The 19,364-nt window shown below is 48.5% G+C and overlaps 2 protein-coding genes across 5 annotated transcripts in view; both read left to right on the top strand.

Annotated features, from left to right (window-relative positions):
• SPMIP6 (sperm microtubule inner protein 6) overlaps positions 1-1,928 on the top strand; it is a 29,131-nt gene extending 27,203 nt beyond the window's left edge. For all 3 annotated transcript variants that reach the window (XM_028749580.2, XM_028749581.2, XM_077936570.1), the window contains exon 7: positions 1,777-1,928. In XM_028749580.2, coding sequence (XP_028605413.1) covers positions 1,777-1,882 — 106 coding nt within the window. In that variant the 3' untranslated portion in view covers positions 1,883-1,928. The remainder of the gene's footprint in view (positions 1-1,776) is intronic.
• Positions 1,929-2,818: 890 nt separating this feature from the next.
• LOC114606350 (myogenesis-regulating glycosidase) overlaps positions 2,819-19,364 on the top strand; it is a 31,513-nt gene continuing 14,967 nt past the window's right edge. The window contains exon 1 of one of the 2 annotated variants that reach the window (XM_028748489.2): positions 2,819-2,951. The gene's annotated coding sequence lies outside the window, so the exon portion shown is untranslated. The remainder of the gene's footprint in view (positions 2,952-19,364) is intronic. The other variant, XM_077936569.1, reaches the window with a different exon arrangement.

Below are 19,364 nucleotides of genomic sequence, written 5' to 3'. Positions count from 1 at the left end.
CTGCGCTCGAGAGGAACACAGATTCCACCCCCACAGATGCAAATCAGTCCTACTTATGGAAAAAGGGAGTGTCTCTTGCAAAATTGCTCCGTTTGTGTGCTGACACCGGTCTGGAATCTGGAATCCTGTGCCAGAAGGAGAGGGGAACAGTCTAGAAGGGCCAGGAAGGAAGGAAGGAAGGAAGGAAGGAAGGAAGGAAGGAAGGAAGGAAGGAAGGAAGATGGAAAAGTGGTCCTTCAGAAATGAGTCATGGGCATAATTGGCTCTTTAGGTTGTTTTTACTATCTCAGCCAGCATCAAGGAAATAATGTTGAAGACAACGCAGAAATAGTACTTAACCTCAGTTAAACTTTCAAATACAGTGGTACCTTGGTTTACAACCATAATCCGTTCCGGAGGTCCGGTTGTAAACCAAAGCCAAGGTGCGCTTTCGCCAATGGGGCCTTCCCCCCAAAATTGGTTGTAATTTTAAAAAAAAAATGGGTTGTATTCCAAAAAAAGGGGGGGGGGACATGCACTTCCGGGTTTGACGTGGTTGTAATCCAAAGCGGTTGCAAACCAAGGTACCACTGTATACATTAAAAAAAACTTCACCAATGTGCTGGCGCAAGGGAGAAAGAGGCAGCTATATGGGCTGTTGTGGTGGACATGCCCAAAGGTAGTACATTTTGGGCAAGTGTTTAATGATATAAGTAAAATTACACATTTAAATGGTGCAAACTTGAATGCTTGGTACAAGAGAGCATGCTTGGCGTATCGCCCTTATGGAAAAATGGGCTCACAAATCACGACTGGCAAGAGGAACAAAGCACAAATAAACCTTTGCGGGAGAAGGGGGACCCTTCATTGGGTTTCCAAAACCTCTGGAAAACCAAAGACCAGTTTCAAAGGTTTATACTAACTTGTGGCTCATCTAATGTGTGTTATAGAGGTTTACTGTTATAAATCGTGGTGCACATATGGGAATACAGCTTTTCATAATGAATTTTTGTGCGTCTCCAGGGAAATAAAGAAAGTTTTTTTTAAAGTTAGTTATAAAATATTTTTTATAAATAAGTAAGTGTGCATCACGGGACGCGGGTGGCGCTGTGGGTAAAAGCCTCAGCGTCTAGGGCTTGCCGATCGAAAGGTCGGCGGTTCAAATCCCCGTGGTGGGGTGCGCTCCCGTTGTTCGGTCCCAGCGCCTGCCAACCTAGCAGTTCGAAAGCACCCCCAGGTGCAAGTAGATAAATAGGGACCGCTTACTGGCGGGAAGGTAAACGGCGTTTCCGTGTGCGGCTCTGGCTCGCCAGAGTAGTGATGTCACGCTGGCCACGTGACCCGGAAGTGTCTGCGGACAGCGCTGGCCCCCGGCCTCTTGAGTGAGATGGGCGCACAACCCCAGAGTCTGTCAAGACTGGCCCGTACGGGCATGGGTACCTTTTACCTTTACCTTTTAAGTGTGCATCACTACCATCTAAGTACAATAGAGAAAGCTTGGGAGGCCCCTTACTGAAATATTGTGAGAGAGAAATATGTCTCCATATTTCCTGCATCGCAGGGGATTGGACTAGATGACCCGTGGGGTCCCTTTTCTACAATTCTACATGTGGTAAGTGTGCATGTGGTCTGTAGGTGTGCTGTATGGGGTTGTGTATCTCATAAGTGGCCCATTGAGTTGTGTCTGAATAGCAATGGGACCCATAGGTCAAAAAGACACACACACAATCACAGTCTGCAAATCAAAGTCATATTCTGCTCCGTGTAAAATCTTTTTTCTTTCTCTCTCCCTGCCAGGTGGGATACAAGCCATTTTAAGAAGGCTGGAGGGGCACAGAGGGACAGCTTTATCATTCATCCTGAATTTGTTTCGGAATCATTCCCCCATCCACCGTGTTGGTAGTAGAGAGTTGAGACAGGCTGCCATTAAAATTGCCGCTGGTGACTAACTGCGCCTCTGTCCCTTCCTTGGCCTTGCACTTGTTGTTGTTGTTGTTGTTTAGTCGTGTCCGCCTCTTCATGACCCCCTGGACCAGAGCACGCCAGGCACTCCTGTCTTCCACTGCCTCCCGCAGTTTGGTCAAACTCATGCTGGTAGCTTCGAGAACACTGTCCCACCATCTCGTCCTCTGTTGTCCCCTTCTCCTTGTGCCCTCCATCTTTCCCAACATCAGGGTCTTTCCAGGGAGTCTTCTCTTCTCATGAGGTGGCCAAAGTCTTGGAGCCTCAGCTTCAGGATCTGTCCTTCCAGTGAGCACTCAGGGCTGATTTCCTTCAGAATGGAGAGGTTGGATCTTCTTGCAGTCCATGGGACTCTCAAGAGTCTCCTCCAGCACCAGAATTCAAAAGCATCCATTCTTGGGCGATCAGCCTTCTTTATGGTCCAGCTCTCACTTCCATACATCACTACTGGGAAATCCATAGCTTTAACTATACGGACTTTTGTCGTCAGGTGATGTCTCTGCTTTTTAAGATGCTGTCTAGGCCTGTCATTGCTTTTCTCCCAAGAAGAAGAAATCTCCACTCATAGAGTCACCCTAGTCTCTGCTGGACCGCATTCCCAAAAAGAAACGGGGACCTTGAGCGTGAGCGCCTGAATCCCCTGGACTCTCGCCTCGATCGGAGACTGGGATGGCTTGCAACGGGAGGGGATCTTGGATCTGCAAAAGATCCTGCAAGAGCAACTCCAAAGCAGCCGCCGCTGCGCCTTCTTGGCGCTCGCCTGCTTGCAGCTCGAGCAGGCGGAGAGGCGAGGCGGCGGCGGCGCGCCCGGGATCCTCCTCGGGGGCTGCTCCTCCCCTTGGCAAACTACATCTCCCAGACTCCTCTGCCCTCCCTCTTCCCTCTCTCTCCCCCCTCCCCTCCTCCTCACACCTGAAGAGCAGCCCGGCGGCGGCGGCAGGAGCAGCGGCAGCACCAAGTCAGCAGCCCCGCAGCGGAGGCGCCTCTTGCGCCGGGGACCCCGGACGGAGGTGGGCAAGGCGCGCGCGCGCATGCAAGGGGGTGGCCGCCGGCTCCGGGTTTGCAGGCGCCTCGGGGCGGCGGCCGGGCCGACCTCGGCTGCCCTCCCTTCTCCCCGTGGCCCGATAGGGGACGCGTAAACAAGCCGGAGCAGCGCCTCCCAGCCTCCCCATCCCGGGCCCGCTTGGCAAGGCTGGCAGCGCCCTCCCCCACCCCGGGTGGGGGTGCAGGGGGCGGTGGGGGCTCCTCTTTCCCTGGTCACATCCTGACACGGGTCTGGGTCCTGCCCTCTCTCTCCCCGTGGCCAGCGCGCGTGCTGAATCTCCAAGCGCAACCGCCTGACAGGCTCGCTTTGCAAAACGCTCGGCGGCTGCAGGTCGAAGTTGAAACTTCTGGCCTGTTGCAAGAGTTTGGGGGGGGGTTGTTGTTGTTGCTCTTGCAGAGCCAGAGGGAGGGAGGGAGGGAGGCTTGGAGGCAGCCCGATTTGGGAGTGGGGGGCGAGAGGTCTTTTCTGCCTCTTTGCAATTCGGGGGAGGGGGTGCGTGGAAAGTTGCACAACACACACACACTCCGTTCCTTCTCAGTAGTGTTTGCAACCAACGAACCCCCTGCCCGGATGAACGCGCACTCTGTGACCCCCATAAAGAGCGTGCCTTCCCTCTTGCCCAGAGCCGGAGAAGGGAAGGGGGGGGGGGTACGAGGCCAAAGGGTGCCGGATCAGCTGTTTCCCAGCGCGCAGCCCCTTCCCTGAGTCTTCTCCCTCGCTCCTTCCACCTCCCTCCCCGCCTTCTGAGCTGTTGACTTTGGTCGAGCCGAGGGAGAAGCTGTTGATCCTCTAGTTAATAGATAATACGCCCAAGTTCTTCGTGGAACATTAAACTCTTGTTTCCTTGCAGCCGCGGGCGGGCGGGGGGGGGGGGGTCCTTGCCACGTTATCCGGCAAACCCCAAACTGGTTCCCGAAGGCAGATCTCCAGCGACGCAGGCTAGATGCTCCTTGCTCGCTTTTCTTGTGGGTTCACGAATCCCGGGATTAATATTGCCTCCTGTTAGTTTTGGTGTGCGTTTTTTGTGTGCAGCAAGTCACCTCTGCCTGTCACTGCAGCGTGCATCTGTTGCGTCCTTGGAGAGCTGCCAGGGAGCCATGGGAACATGTCAAATTATGTGTCATTCTAACCCAGTTTGCCTCGTGCTCTGACTGGTGGCTGCTCTCCTGGGTCTCCACTTCCTGCCTGTTCCTCTTGACTAGAGATGCCAGGGGTAGCCTTATGGCAAGTCAGGCTTTTCATCTACTCTACCTCCCTCAGTGCTGTCTGCACGGACTGGCAGCAGCTCTCCAGGGTGTGAGGCAGGGAGCCTCTCCTAGCCCTACCCGGGAATCGAACCTGAGACCTTCTACAGGCTAAGCGGATGCTCTACCGCTGAGCTACGCCCCTTCGCCTGTATGCCCACAGCCACAGAGCTACAGTCATCCAGGTGGTTGTGTGAATGTAGAAGTCGGCAGGAGGAGAAGGGGGAAATCCCCATTCCGGAGTCAGGTTCAGTTCTGCCGGTGAAATTTGCCCTTGAATAAGAAATGGCACTTTATATTTTAGAATCATGGAATTGTAGAGTTGGAAGGGGCCACGAGGGTCATCTAGTCCAACCCCTTGCAGTGCAGGAATCTTTTGCCCAACGTTGGGCTCGAACCCACGACCCTGCGTTTAAGATTCTTGCGCTCTCCAAACTGAGCCATCCCAGAAGGTGATGTCTTGCCTGTCTCATTTCTGGATTACTTAAGGAAAGGTGAACGGATATTATAGTGTTTATCTTTTCCTTTCTAGTGATTTGACAGGGAAATACCAGCCCCACCCTCCCCATCAGAGGCAGAAGCAACACACAAATTTTCTCCCAGTCCCTAACTAGCAGGAAAGGAAAAGTGTCCTGGTCCAGTTTTAGCTTGTCAAACTTAGCAGTAAAGTCTAAAAGTAGGGAAGGAATCTGTCAGGTGCTTCACAAGGCAAAACTCTGCTTTTGCTTAAATGCAACGAACAAAGCATCTTGCCTTCTTTTCCCCCTGTCCCTGGGTCTGTAGGGGGCGGGATTGTGGAGAGAGACCGAACACAGACACAACTTTTGTGTGTGTGGTGGAGCCGCCCTGGAAACAGCAGCACTGTGTTCCATTCAAATGTATCTCTTTCTTTAGGGCTCAGCCGTGGGGTGGTGATGGTGCAAGTCTGATGCATAGCACTGACTGGCTAGTGCCTGTAACATCATCAAGAAACTGCTCCCTCCCCTGAGCAGTTCCGCAGTTTGAAAAAGCTTCCTTTTGAAAGATATACACGAACAGTCAAATGCCTTAATGTTCCTGCAGAGTTTAAAACTGAAACTGCAGATAGGCAGCTGGCCTGAATCATGAGAGAGGAAGCAAAACTGACAGAAGGCTCTGATTTGCCCCAGCAAATGAATGTTTATAATTTCGGTTGCAAAGCCGGGCGGAAGCTGAGCAGTCCCTGTGGCGGCTTAATTTTTTAAATATCAGTTCCTGCCTTTCTAAACAGTTCAGGGTGGTTTTTACCCCTTGCTGCCTTTCAGATGCAGCTTTTCTGGGGAAGAGGAAAAACTACCACCAAGATAAAACTGACAGTGTAAATGAATATTAATAGTGCGCTTAAAACAAACACGCACACTCAGATTACTATTTTTAAAGTTGCCATAATGAATGGAAATAAACAGCTGCTGTACTAAAAAATGAGGGGTTCTCATTTTAAGCCTCATCAGGGCTAAGTGGCCTTCCTAAATCTGTTCCCTCGTTCCCAAAAGTGCCTCCGCAAAGTGAGAAGCCTCTGCTTGACTGTAGCAGCTAGTGGTTCCAGCAGCCACCCACACAGAGCTCCCTTCCAACCCTCTCCCTCTGCTGTCTTTCCATCAGCCACATGCTCTGGTAGCGCCTGCCTGTTCTTGCAGGAGAGGAATATGGCAGTCAAAGGCACCGCGATTCCTTTGTCTAGTTTTTGCCAAGAAAACAGTCAGAGGTAGTACGGGGGTGGGGGGATGACTGAGCCAAGGGGGCAGTGGCAGCACTGAAAGAATCCTGGAGGGGAGTGGGTTATTGCATGTGTCTGTGACAGCTGTCAGGCATACTGGGCTGCTACAGTCACCCGGAGACTTCTGGCTGTTTGTGGCCTCATTCACAGGCTCCTGCGCACGTACCAGTTCTGTGATTCTGATGAGAGAGCCCTTGAGGCTGTGCACACTTACCGAGGTGTAAGCTCCTTTGAATTCAACAAGACTTTCTTCCATGTAAACATGTCCAGGGTTGTGCTGACAGCCCCATTTTGCAGGCTGCTTGTTGTTGTCGTTTAGTCGTGTCCGACTCTTCGTGACCCCCTGGACCAGAGCACGCCAGGCCCTCCTATCTTCCACTGCCTCCCGCAGTTTGGTCAAACTCATGCTGGTAGCTTCGAGAACACTGTCCAGCCATCTTGTCCTCTGTCATCCTCTTCTCCTTGTGCCCTCCATCTTTCCCAACATCAGGGTCCTTTCCAGGGAGTCTTCTCTTCTCATGAGGTGGCCAAAGTCTTGGAGCCTCAGCTTCAGGATCTGTCCTTCCAGTGAGCACTCAGGGCTGATTTCCTTCAGAATGGAGAGGTTGGATCTTCTTGCAGTCCATGCGACTCTCAAGAGTCTCCTCCAGCACCAGAATCCAAAAGCATCAATTCTTCGGCGATCAGCCTTCTTTATGGTCCAGCTCTCACTTCCATACATCACTACTGGGAAAACCATAGCTTTAACTATACAGACCTTCTCTTTTCATGTGGTGGCCAAAGTATTGGAGCCTCAGCTTCACGATCAGTCTTTCCAGTGAGCTCTCAGGGCTGATTTCCTTAAGAATGAATAGGCTGTCTATAAGTGGGTAAATGTTTTTAACGGATAACACACAAACAGGTATGATCAGCTGGGAACATCTGCTCCATGAGGCTCGCCGAAATGAATGGGGCAGTGCTGTAGGGTGGTAATACATGCTCATTTTCTGCAGGATCTTAGGGCGAGCGGTTCTCTTCAGACTCTTGTTTTTTTTTTTCTAATTAGGCATCCTGAATGTCAAATGACTGTAATGCTTTTTAAGAGGCGGGCTGTGTTGCTTAGAAGAAGCCCTCTAATTTCCCCATCTGCCGTTCTCTCTTCCCCTCCATCTCCCAAGTCTGTAATTCAAGGAACAAAGTGAGCAAAGGTTTGTGTACATCAGCCTCCCACAAGCTGGTGCCCTCCAGAGATTTTGTGTCTCTGCAGGGTGCCATATATACGCTCTATAGGACGTACTTTTTCCCCTCCAAAAATTAAGGGGAAATGTGTGTGCGTCCTATGGAGTGAATGCAGGCTCCTTGGCTTCAGCGATAGCAATGCGAAGCCTCCGAAGCGCAGAGGGAGCGCTCCCTCCATGTTCCAGAGGCTTTGCGTTGCTTTCGCTGAAGCCTGGAGAACGAGAGGGGTCGGTGCGCACTTTTTTTTCTTTATTTCCCCCCCTAAAAACTAGGTGCGCCCTATGGTCCGGTGCGCCTTATGGAGCGAAAAATACGGCACCTCATTTGATCCAAGCAAGAATAGGCGAGACTTGACTGTCTCTTTCTGGATCAGGAACATTATTATTATTATTATTATTATTATTATTATTATTATTATTATTATTATTTATACCCCGCCCATCTGGCTGGGCTTCCCCAGCCACTCTGGGTGGCTTCCAAAAGAATATTAAAATACTATAATACATCAAACATTAAAAGCTTCCCGAAACAGGGCTGTCTTCAGATGTCTTCTAAAAGTCTGGTAGTTGTTGTTCTCTTTGACATCTGGTGGGAGGGTGTTCCACAGGGAAGGCGCCATTACCAAGAAGGCCCTCTGCCTGGTTCCTTGTAACTTGAAGACTCCTGTTTTGGCTCCAGTGCTGCCCTCTACCAAAGAGGTTAGGGTCAGATCAGTGTGGATTAGGAATTAGACTTGGATCATCAGGGAAATGTGGGTCCAAGGCCCACGACTGCGAATGGAGATGGAGATTTTGCAGGAAGTTAATGAAGCTATGCAGGGCTGCTAAGACTCCCCAACTGTTTGACACCTGCTCTGGGCTCTGAGCTGCCCTAGGAATCAGCCTGGCATTTCTGAGCGATTTGACAGCAACCATGAGGACTAGCCCCGTGGTTTGAAAACACTGTTCCTTAGCAGGAGACCCACGAGGCACGGCTGTTTCCCCATGCCACTTCAATCAAGCTAAGCAGTTGTGATTTAAGGCAGAGGGTTTTCTTTTAAGATGTGCAGGAAGCAAACTATCAAATTGTTGATTGAATCATAGAATTGTGGAGATAGAAGGGACCCGCATTATTTATTTCCTGTGATTTTATTGGTGTCAGCCGCCCTGAGCCGGGCTCTGGCCAGGGAGGGTGGGGTATAAATAAAATTTATTATTATTATTATTATTATTATTATTATTATTATTAACAAGTTGGGAAAATGGGAAGCGTTTCTGCCATTGGTGATGGGAGGAAAGGTCACCTCGAATCTTTGATTCGGTCACCTTGCTGCTAGGAACGCAGAATATTGGCTGCTGCAGTTGCTTCCCTCTCAGTGCAGGTGTGCTGATTACTTCTCCCTCTCACTCTGTGTAAATGAGACCTGCTAATCTGCTTTGTCCTATAACAGCATTTGCTGCGGAGTTCATGTGGTGTGAACACACCGCCTGGCTGTCTTGTTTGCACAAATCATGAATCGTAGAGCTAGCTGTCGATCTGGACGGGACCCAAATGGCCATACAGTCACAATAATCGCAACTAAATAATAATTCCGGCCCGATTTATTGTTCCTTATAGAAGCTCTACATCTTTTGAAGGAAGGGAGGAGCAGAAAGAGAGGGGGTTTCCCCCTGTAAGCATGTATTTTTAAGGTAATGAATAATTTGACCTTCACTTACACATATTTGAGTATAACATGTTCTGAACCCGGAAGATGATCTGTTAGCACAATTAGGCCACTACACTAGCCTCAGTTTGTCGTGCCTCCCTGCCTGCCTTCTTCCTGGTATGCCCCGCAGAGGACCTTAAGGTCCATGAATAATCCTAGTTTAGAGGTCCCGGGCCCTAAGGAAGCCAGACTATCCTCCACCAGGGCCAGGGCCTTCTCAGTTATGGCTCCAACCTGGTGGAATGCTCTGTCCCAGGATTTCACTTCCTTCCTCAGGGCCAGTAAGACAGAGCTATTCCGCCTGGCTTTCAATTTGAACTTAGCCTGATCTTTTATTCCCCTTCCTTCCCTCCCTCCCTCTCCCCTTTTTATGAAGATTACCCGCTCTGGGATCCCACAGCTAATTCTCCCCTGGTCTCCTCGCTGGCCCAAGTAGGACTAATTTAGCCAGCTAGCCCCGGTGATCATTGAATGTTTATTGGATGGATTTACCCCCTAAATTGATTTTTGAATTCTGAATTTACTGTTATTCACGTTTGATACGGTATTTTATGCTGTTTTTTGTTGCATCAATTAAGTGTTTTAAATTTGTTGTTAGCTGCCCTGAGCCCGGTTTTCTGAACCAGGAAGGGTGGGGTATAAATAAAAAATTATTATTATTATTATTATTATTATTATTATTCACAGAATTGTAGATTTATATAGTTGGAAGGGACCTCAAGTGTCATCTAGTCCAACCCCCTGCAATGCATCCATTGCAGATGACCACCCAACCTCTGCTTAAAAACCTCCAAGGAAGGAGAGTCCACCATCTCCGGAGGGAGACCGTTCCACTGTCAAACAGCTCTTCTTGCCAGAAAGTTTTTTTTGTGTGCTTAGTCAGAATCTCATTTCTTGTCATTTGAATCCATTGATTTGGGTCCCGCCCTCCAAAGCAGCAGAAAACAAGCTTGCTCCATCTTCCATGGGGCAGCCCTTCAGATATTTGAAGATGGTTCTCATACCTCCTTTCAGTCTCCCCTTTTCCAGCCTGATATACCCAATTCCTTCAACCGCTCCTCATAAGGCCTGGTTTCCAGACCCTTGATCATCTTGGTCACCCTCCTCAGTTTTCTGCTTGAAACCCTGGACCATGTTGTTGTTTAGTCGTTTAGTCGTGTCCGCTTCTTCGTGACCCCCTGGACCAGAGCACGCCAGGCCCTCCTGTCTTCCACTGCCTCCCGCAGTTTGGTCAAACTCATGCTGGTAGCTTTGAGAACACTGTCCCACCATCTCGTCCTCTGTCATCCCCTTCTCCTTGTGCCCTCCAACTTTCCCAACATCAGGGTCTTTTCCAGGGAGTCTTCTCTTCTCATGAGGTGGCCAAAGTCTTGGAGTCTCAGCTTCAGGATCTGTCCTTCCAGTGAGCACTCAGGGCTGATTTCCTTCAGAATGGAGAGGTTGGATCTTCTTGCAGTCCATGGGACTCTCCAGAGTCTCCTCCAGCACCAGAATTCAAAAGCATCAATTCTTCGGCGATCAGCCTTCTTTATGGTCCAGCTCTCACTTCCATACATCACTACTGGGAAAACCATAGCTTTAACCTTTAAGCAGAACCGTAGCTAGGTGATCTTGCACCCCTGGCAGAACTGTCCAGATTGTGCCCCCAACCACTGACAAATTAGCTCTTCTTTCTGCCGCTCCTCCATTCAATTCACCCTCAGTTAAAAACCTTTTCTTATGAGCCAATAATCAATATTTTTATTTATAGACATATTTATGGACACATTTTTAGCCGATTTTGCACACACACCCCTCGCCTGCGCCCCTGGCAGGGGCCCATCTCACCACCCCCTAGCTACGGCCCTGATCCTAAGGAATAGCGAGACATTCTGGGATCACATCAGAAACTGGGACAGCTTCTGTAAATACAGGACTGTCCCTGGGAAATAGGGACATTTGGAGTTCTTGCCACAGTTCTTGCCCAGATGTTTGAAAAGGCTGCAGAATGCAAATCCCGCTGGTGGGATAACGGATGCAGATCGCTGCCTGACCCCGAGCGCGTGGTTCATGTTGGTGCTGAGCCATTGGTTTCCTTGGTGCTGAGAGCGGCCAGCATGGGGAACCGTGAGTGAGAAAGGCCTTTGCCATCGGTCAGGTGCAGCTGGGCTTTGTTTAAAGCCACCTGACACCTGATCTACCGAGGTTTATCTGCTGCAGGCCTGCTTGGGGTCCTGCCAACTCGTGGCAGTTCAACACACACACACACACACCCTTGGCAGCTGCCTGGGAAAATGAGAGGCTCTGTGGGTCTGGATCCCACAAGTGGAATGTTAGCCAGGAGTATTTTTAAACGTGGTTTCGAAGACGCAGAGGCAGCAGACTGCAGTTGCGAGCCAAGTCACACCCAGAAGCCTTAGAGGGGCAGGGTGGCGCTGAAGGTGACAGGCGCAGAGCCAAGTCAATTATTTCTTTTATTTCGTTCCGTAAAATTTATACACCAGTCTTTTTGCGTTATTATTTCATGTACAGCGGACGCTCGGGTTGCAAATGTGATCTGTGCGGGATGCAAGTTCGCAACCTGCAGCGGCACATCTGCGCATGCACAGGTTGTGGATCGGCGCTTCTGCGCATGCGCAAAGCGTGATTTAGCATTCCTGCGCATGCGCAACCGCCAAAACCTAGAAGTAACCCATTCCAGTACTTCCGGATTTTGGCAGGTCCATAACCTGAAAAAACCGCAACCTGAAGCATCTGTAACCCGAAGTATGACTGTATATAAAACAGAGAGAACAATTATAACAACAGGCGAAAATTAAAATACCTGCCTTGCTTGTCTCACCTGAGATCTAATTGGAAGGTAAGTGGGGGTGAGTTCCAGGAAAGTGGGGTGAAGAGAGGGAAGCAGGGAGGAAGACAGAACAGATAGGCCAGTTGCCTGTCTCTGGACCCTAGCTGTGAAACACCCTCTCAGCACAGGTGGATGGATTGAGCTTGCTTATACGCTGCTTTCATTTGCAGCAACCATTCAAAACATCAAAATACAGAGCATTGAAATGTGCGTCCTGTATGCAAAACACAGGACATGTCAGTATTTTTTTAAAAAATAGCAAGCAATTCAGCAAACACACAATAAATTCGGTATTACCCCAAAAAATAATCTATGCTTAAGTACAGGGCAAAACAAGAGTTGGCCAATATTATTTCTGCTCCTCATCTTGCTGCACTCCAAGGAGCCTGGCTTATATTATTATTATTATTATTATTATTATTATTATTATTATTATTATCATCGTTATCATCATTATCATCGTTATTATCGTTATTATCGTTATCATTATTATCATTATCATCATCATTTATTTATTTATACCGTGGTGCCTCGCAAGACGAAATTAATTCGTTCCGCGAGTTTTGTCGTCTTGCGATTTTTTTCGTCTTGCGAAGCACGGTTTCGGAAAAGTTTTGGAAAAGCTTCAAAAATCACCAAAGTCTTTAAAAACCTCAAAAAAGGCTACCACACCACGTTCTATGAGTTGCTCCTCGAAGTCAAGTCGCAACTGTATTAACGGTGTTAAGAAAAAGGAAACAAACTTGCAAGACGTTTCCGTCTTGCGAAGCAAGCCCATAGGGAAATTCGTCTAGCGAAGCAACTCAAAAAACCAAAAACCCTTTCGTCTAGCGAGTTTTTTGTCTTGCGAGGCATTCGTCTTGCGAGGTACCACTGTACATACATACATACATACATACATACCCCGCCCATCTGGCTGGGTTTCCCCAGCCACTCTGGGCGGATTCCAACAAAGTATTAAAATAAAATAATCTATTAAACATTAAAAGCTTCCCTAAACAAGGCTGCCTTCAAATGTCTTTTAAAAGTCTGGTACAGCGGTACCTTGGGTTAAGTACTTAATTCGTTCTGGAGGTCCGTTCTTAACCTGAAACTCTTCTTAACCTGAAGCACCACTTTAGCTAATGGGGCCTCCTGCTGCTGCTGCGCCTCTGGAGCACAATTTCTGTTCTCATCCTGAAGCAAAGTTCTTAACCCAAGGTACTATTTCTGGGTTAGCGGAGTCTGTAACCTGAAGCATCTGTAACCTGAAGTGTATGTAACCTGAGGTACCACTGTAGTTGTTTTTCTCTTTGACATCTGGTGGGAGAGCGTTCCACAGGGCGGGCGCCACCACCGAGAAGGCCCTCTGCCTGGTTCCCTGTAACTTGGCTTCTCGCAGTGAGGGAACCGTCAGAAGGCCCTCAGCGCTGGACCTCAGTGTCCGGGTAGAACGATGGGAGTGGAGACGCTCCTTCAGGTATACTGGACCGAAGCCGTTTAGGGCTGAATACAGTGCAGAGGGGAGGCTTGGATGACAGACTGCTGGCTCCCACATCTCTCCTCCAAAGGAGACTGGCACCCTTGCTGTTAACCTTCAGGTGTCTCCTGAAGGCTTCTTCTTTTCCTTTTTAGTGTCAACAGGCTTATTCAGTTGTACGTTTTTAATTTTTTGACAAACCATCATTTTTCATTATTGCTCTGTGGTATTTTGTGTTCTGTAAAAGGGTAAAGGGGACCTCTGACCATTAGGTCCAGTCGTGGCCAACTCTGGGGTTGTGGCACTCATCTCACTTTACTGGCCGAGGGAGCTGGCATACAGCTTCCGGGTCATGTGGCCAGCATGACTAAGCCGCTTCTGGCAAACCAGAGCAGCGCACGGAAACGCCATTTACCTTCCCGCGGTACCTATTTATCTACTTGCACTTTGACGTGCTTTTGAACTGCTAGGTGGGCAGGAGCAGGGACTGAACAACGGGAGATCACCCCGTCGCGGGGATAGGAACCGCCGACCTTCTGATGGGCAAGCCCAAGAGGCTCTGTGGTTTAACCCACAGTGCCACCCGCGTCCCATTTGTGTTCTGTACTGTCTTGCTATTTTACGCAACGTCTGGGGGTCTGCAGCTGGAGGTGAAGCAAGGACTTGCAAGAAACTGGATCTGAGGGGGAAATAATAGCCCAAATTGGTTTGCGTTGTCATGCCTGACCTTGCTGATGGATCTGCTGTGCTAAATTCCTGTCCCTGGCGTTGGGTAATCAGCGCTAAATCTGATGTGGCTACCGGTGACTCTCTTTGCAATCTGATGAAGGAGCCTCATCTCGCCTAGGAAAGGTCAAGCCGCAACGAATTCGTTTCCAGGCTCTTTGTCTATCTGTCTCTCTCTTCCGCACCTGCCGGAACACCCAGCAAACGCTCCAAACAAAGCAGAAAAGAAGTCAGGTGAAAAACAGCCCGCCGAGGCTCTGATAACGTTTGTTTTTTTGCAGGACATGTTGGACAAAGGCAGCAGCAAAAAGGGCAAGGAAGGGCACTGGCGGAGACTAATTCAGTCTGTGCGCAGCAAACGCATTGGCAATCTTCGGGGATAACACAGGCATGTGTCTCCTCTGCAGATTTCCCTTCCTCTCCTGTAGAGCTTTACTGGGGGCTGTTGGGCATCTGCAGGGAGATTAACTTGACTCATGCAGGCACAGTTTTTCACAATCCAGTTTCATGTTCTGTGCACCAATTTCAAGCTGTTCTGCAGGGCCAGCGATCCTGTTAGGCAAAGTGAGGCAGATTTGGGAATGCAGCCGAGGCAGCCACCAGGCCATTACTAAGGCTGGGTGATATTATTATTATTATTATTATTATTATTATTATTATTATTATTAATTTATTATTTGTAGCCCGCCCATCTGGCTGGGTTTCCCCAGCCACTCTGGACAGCTTCCAAACCAAAAATACATCAAAATGTCACACATTAAAAACTGGACAGGGCTGCCTTCAGATGTCTTCTGAATGTCACGTAGTTGTTTATCTCTTTGACATCTGATGGGAGGGCAGGCGCCACTACCGAGAAGGCCCTCTGCCTGGTTCCCTGTAACTTGGCTTCTCGCAATGAGGGAACCGCCAGAAGGCCCTCAGTGCTGGACTTCAGCGTCTGGGCAGAATTATATATATTGATATATCGTCCAAAACTGGTTTTAAGTCCATATCATGATATCAGTTTCGTATCTTTTGACCTGGCAATATATCACAAATCATGTATGTGTGCTATGTAAAAATCACAATGTGAGGAAAACCATGAAGCCAGCCAGTTCCTCTGCATAGCTCCATCCTTATTTCAGACATTGTGATTTATCAGGATATTGTGATGTTTAGCTGGTGCTATATCACAGTGTTGAAAAAACCAGATATCACCCAACCCTGGCTATTACCCTTTGCCGAAGGACAGAGATGACAGACAGACAGACAGACAGACAGACAGACAGACAGACAGACAGACAAACTTAGTTGGTCTATAAGGTGCTACTGGATGATTTTTTATTTTTATTTTATTTTTATTTCGACTGCGTCAGACCAACACGGCTACCTACCTGAATCTAGAGACAAACAAACAGACAGACAGATTACTCTAGATTGTCACTGTTTGCTAATGAGAAAAACCCTGGAAAGTCACTCCCAAAGGATAAAATTACCTGGGGCAGATGGACAAACAGTCGGACGTGATATAAGGCATCTTCCTATTCTGGGTTTGCAAAAGATGGAGCCAGGGTTTCCATAGAGTGGCAAAAAATAGTGTTTAGAATTGTTGTATAAACTGGCCACCATGCAGAATATTGACAAGTGTTTGATCTGTGGTTGCAGCCATTCACCAAAGGCTTCGTTTTATTTATTTATTTATTTATAAATAATTTTCTATTATTTTCCTTATACATACTTTTACAATTCAATACATTAAATCACATAAATACTTTTAGCTCTGCCGAGCTGGCGACTTCCCTCCATCCCTTCAGCGGGTATCTCTTATTTTCTTATATCGTGTGTTCTCCTTTTTAACCTTATATCTGTCGCACATTGTAAGAGGTATTTCAATCCTGCCAGTGTTTTTAGAGTTTTACAATTATCCTTTATATACACCATAAATTTACTCCAACTTTCTTGAAACCTCTGATCGTCCTGATCCCGAATTCTTCCTATCAGTTTGGCACTAGCTCCGCCAAACTCATCATTTTCGTCTAGCACTCCGCAATAGTAGGAATTTCTTGCAATTTCCAGTTTGGGGCAAGCATGTTTCTTGCCATAGGCTTCATTTTAATGTTGTTGTTGTTGTTGTTGTTGTTTAGTCGTTTAGTTGTGTCCGCCTTTTCGTGACCCCATGGACCAGAGCACGCCAGGCACTTCTGTCTTCCACTGCCTCCTGCAGTTTGGTCAAACTCATGCTGGTAGCTTCACGAACACTGTCCAACCATCTCATCCTCTCGTCCCCTTCTCCTTGTGCCCTTCATCTTTCCCAACATCAGGGTCTTCTCCAGGGAGTCTTCTCATGAGGTGGCCAAAGTCTTGGAGCCTCAGCTTCAGGATCTGTCCTTCCAGTGAGCACTCAGGGCTGATTTCCTTCAGAATGGAGAGGTTTGATCTTCTTGCAGTCCATGGGACTCTCAAGAGTCTCCTCCAGCACCAAAATTCAAAAGCATCAATTCTTCGGAGATCAGCCTTCTTTATAGTCCAGCTTTCATTATATATCGTTTTAATAGCCCGCCCCTTCTCAGACACCCTGCATGTTCCCCGTTGCTGGAGTCTGAAATGGCTTCTGTACAGCAAAATCCTTGGCAGTTTCAAAGCCAGCCGATGCCAGACTCCATTGGGGCACCAGTCTCTGTCTTAGGCTGAATTTGCTTGCAAAGCCTGTCCTGTCCATTGCCTTCCCTTCAGGGCTCTGGGTCTTTCACACTCACAAAGGAAACATCACCCAGCTGGCAAGCGTGGTGCAGAAATTTGCCTGCAGCTGTTTTAACTGAAATCAACGTGCTGGGAGGCAGGGGCAATGATCTCTCTCTCTCTCTCTCTCTCTCTCTCTCTCTCTCTCTGCACATGCAAGTGGGGTCAGGATGAGGCCTTGGCTTCCCCAAACAGCATATAATTAGCTACCAAGAAGGAGAGCCAATCAAAGGCTCATTCCCAGATAACCGGATCTGAGCAGGCAACAATTGCCGTGCAATAGAAAATAAATGCTTTGTTATTAAAACTGCAATATCCATTTTTGGTCCTTAAAGAGGCATCTCAAAGTCGGCACTTGATTCAATTAATTAATATCGCTGTGGGTTAAACCACAGAGCCTAGGACTTGCCGATCAGAAGGTCGGTGGTTCGAATCCCCACAACGGGGTGAGCTCCCGTTGCTCGGTCCCTGCTCCTGCCAACCTAGCAGTTCAAAAGCACCTCAAAGTGCAAGTAGATAAATAGGTATCGCTCTGGTAGGAAGGTAAATGGCGTTTCCGTGCGCTGCTCTGGTTCGCCAGAAGCGGCTTAGTCATGCTGGCCACATGACCCAGAAGCTGTACGCCGGCTCCCTCGGCTAATAAAGCGAGATGAGCGCCGCAACCCCAGAGTCGGTCACAACTGAACCTAATGGTCAGGGGTCCCTTTACCTTTTTAAGCCTAACATAGAGCTGCTTTCTTGAATTCTTCCAGGGGGAATGACTTTCTCCATCATATCTGCCGTGCAGAGTGCTCCCATATTTTTGCAACGTCAGCACAGAGGCACAGGTGGTCTGCCTTATACAGAGTCAGACCATGGATCTATCTAGCTCCATATTGGCTGCACTGACTGACTGGCATCAGCTCTCTGGGATTTCAGGCAAGGAGCATTTCCGAGCCCTTACCTGGAGATGCCAGGGACTGAACATTTTGTGGAAGACAGGGCTATCGGCGACTACCAACCACGATGGCTAGGCTCTCCCTCCCCTGTTGGAGACAGCGTGCCTCTGGATATCAGTTGATAAGAACCACAGGTGGGGATGATGCTGTTGAGCTCCTCTCCTGTTTCCAAGATTCCTAAGACACATCTGGTTGACCACTGTGAGAACAGGATCCTGGACTAGATGGGCCACCTTTGTCCTGATCCAGCGGGACTCTGATTATGTCCTTACATGTATACACACACACACACACACACACACACACACACACACTGTTGTTGTTGCTGTTTAGTCGTTTAGTCGTGTCCGACTCTTCGTGACCCCATGGACCTGAGCACGCCAGGCACCTCTGTCCTCCACTACCTCCCACAGTTTGGTCAAAGTCATGCTGGTAACCTCGAAAACACTATCCAACCATCTCGTCCTCTGTCGCCCCCTTCTCCTTGTGCCCTCCATCTTTCCCAGCATCAGTGTCTTCTCCAGGGAGTCTTCTCTTCTCATGAGGTGGCCAAAGTCTTGGAGCCTCAGCTTCAGGATCTGTCCTTCCAGTGAGCACTCAGGGCTGATTTCCTTCAGAATGGAGAGGTTGGATCTTCTTGCCTTCCATGGGACTCTCAAGAGTCTCCTCCAGCACCAGAATTCAAAAGCATCAATTCTTCTTCGATCAGCCTTCTTTATGGTCCAGCTCTCACTTCCATACATCACTGCTGGGAAAACCATGGCTTTAACTATACGGACCTTTGTTGGTAAGGTGACGTCTCTACTTCTCAAGATGCTGTCTAGGCCTGTCATTGCCCTTCTCCCAAGACACATACACATACATATACACATATACCCAGTAGTCGCTCAGGTTGCAAATGTGATCCGTGAGGGAGACACGTTCGCAACCCTCAGTGTTCACAACTCACAACCCGCACGTCTGCGTGGGTAGTGATTCGGCACTTCTGTGCATGCGCAAAGTGCGGTTTAGCACTTCTGCGCATGCGCCGAAACCCAGAAGTAACCATTCCGGTACTTCCAGGTTCGGCATGGGGCACAACCCGAAATCGCGCAACCCGAAGCATCTGTAACCCGACGTATGACTGTATAATTTCAGTTCTGGAAAGGAACCTCAGGTTACATACACTTCAGGTTACAGACGCTTCAGGTTACAGACTCCGCTAACCCAGAAATATTACCTCGGATTAAGAACTTTGCTTCAGGATGAGAACAGAAATCGTGCTCCGGCGGCGCGGCAGCAGCAGGAGGCCCCATTAGCTAAAGTGGTGCTTCAGGTTAAGAACGGACCTCTGGAACGAATTAAGGTCTTAACCTGAGGTACCACTGTATATAGATATAGATATAAAATTTTATTATACGTACAAGAATACAAATGTTTGAGAGATGTAGAAACAAACAGGGGCTTGACTGTTTGACATCATATGTGCCGCAACTTACGAAAACGATGGAGAGCAGAGGGGTTGAAAACAATGCCACGAATAGTAAGATCAGAATTGCACAGAGGCACAATGGAGCAGTCGATAATAAGTCCTGGAATACGGCCAAATCCAGGGAAAACCATACTTTGCAAGAGCCTGACAACCATGTCTTTTGATATATGTCTGGAACGACCACTGTGTAGCTGCACAGGTTTGTCTTTGCACTTGGAAACTCATAAAGAATGGGTTTTTCGGATATGGCAATAAATAAGACCTTCTTCGAACCAGGTATTATGAAGGGGAAAGGGCAAGTTAGTCCTCCATCCCTGGGCAACGGTTAGTTGAGCAAATCAATTATAAGGCG

Source organism: Podarcis muralis, chromosome 11 (genome assembly GCF_964188315.1).
Source record: "Podarcis muralis chromosome 11, rPodMur119.hap1.1, whole genome shotgun sequence".
NCBI lineage: Eukaryota > Metazoa > Chordata > Lepidosauria > Squamata > Lacertidae > Podarcis > Podarcis muralis.
Note: the sequence above shows the minus strand (reverse complement) of the source record. Positions and strands in the feature narration are given on the sequence as shown.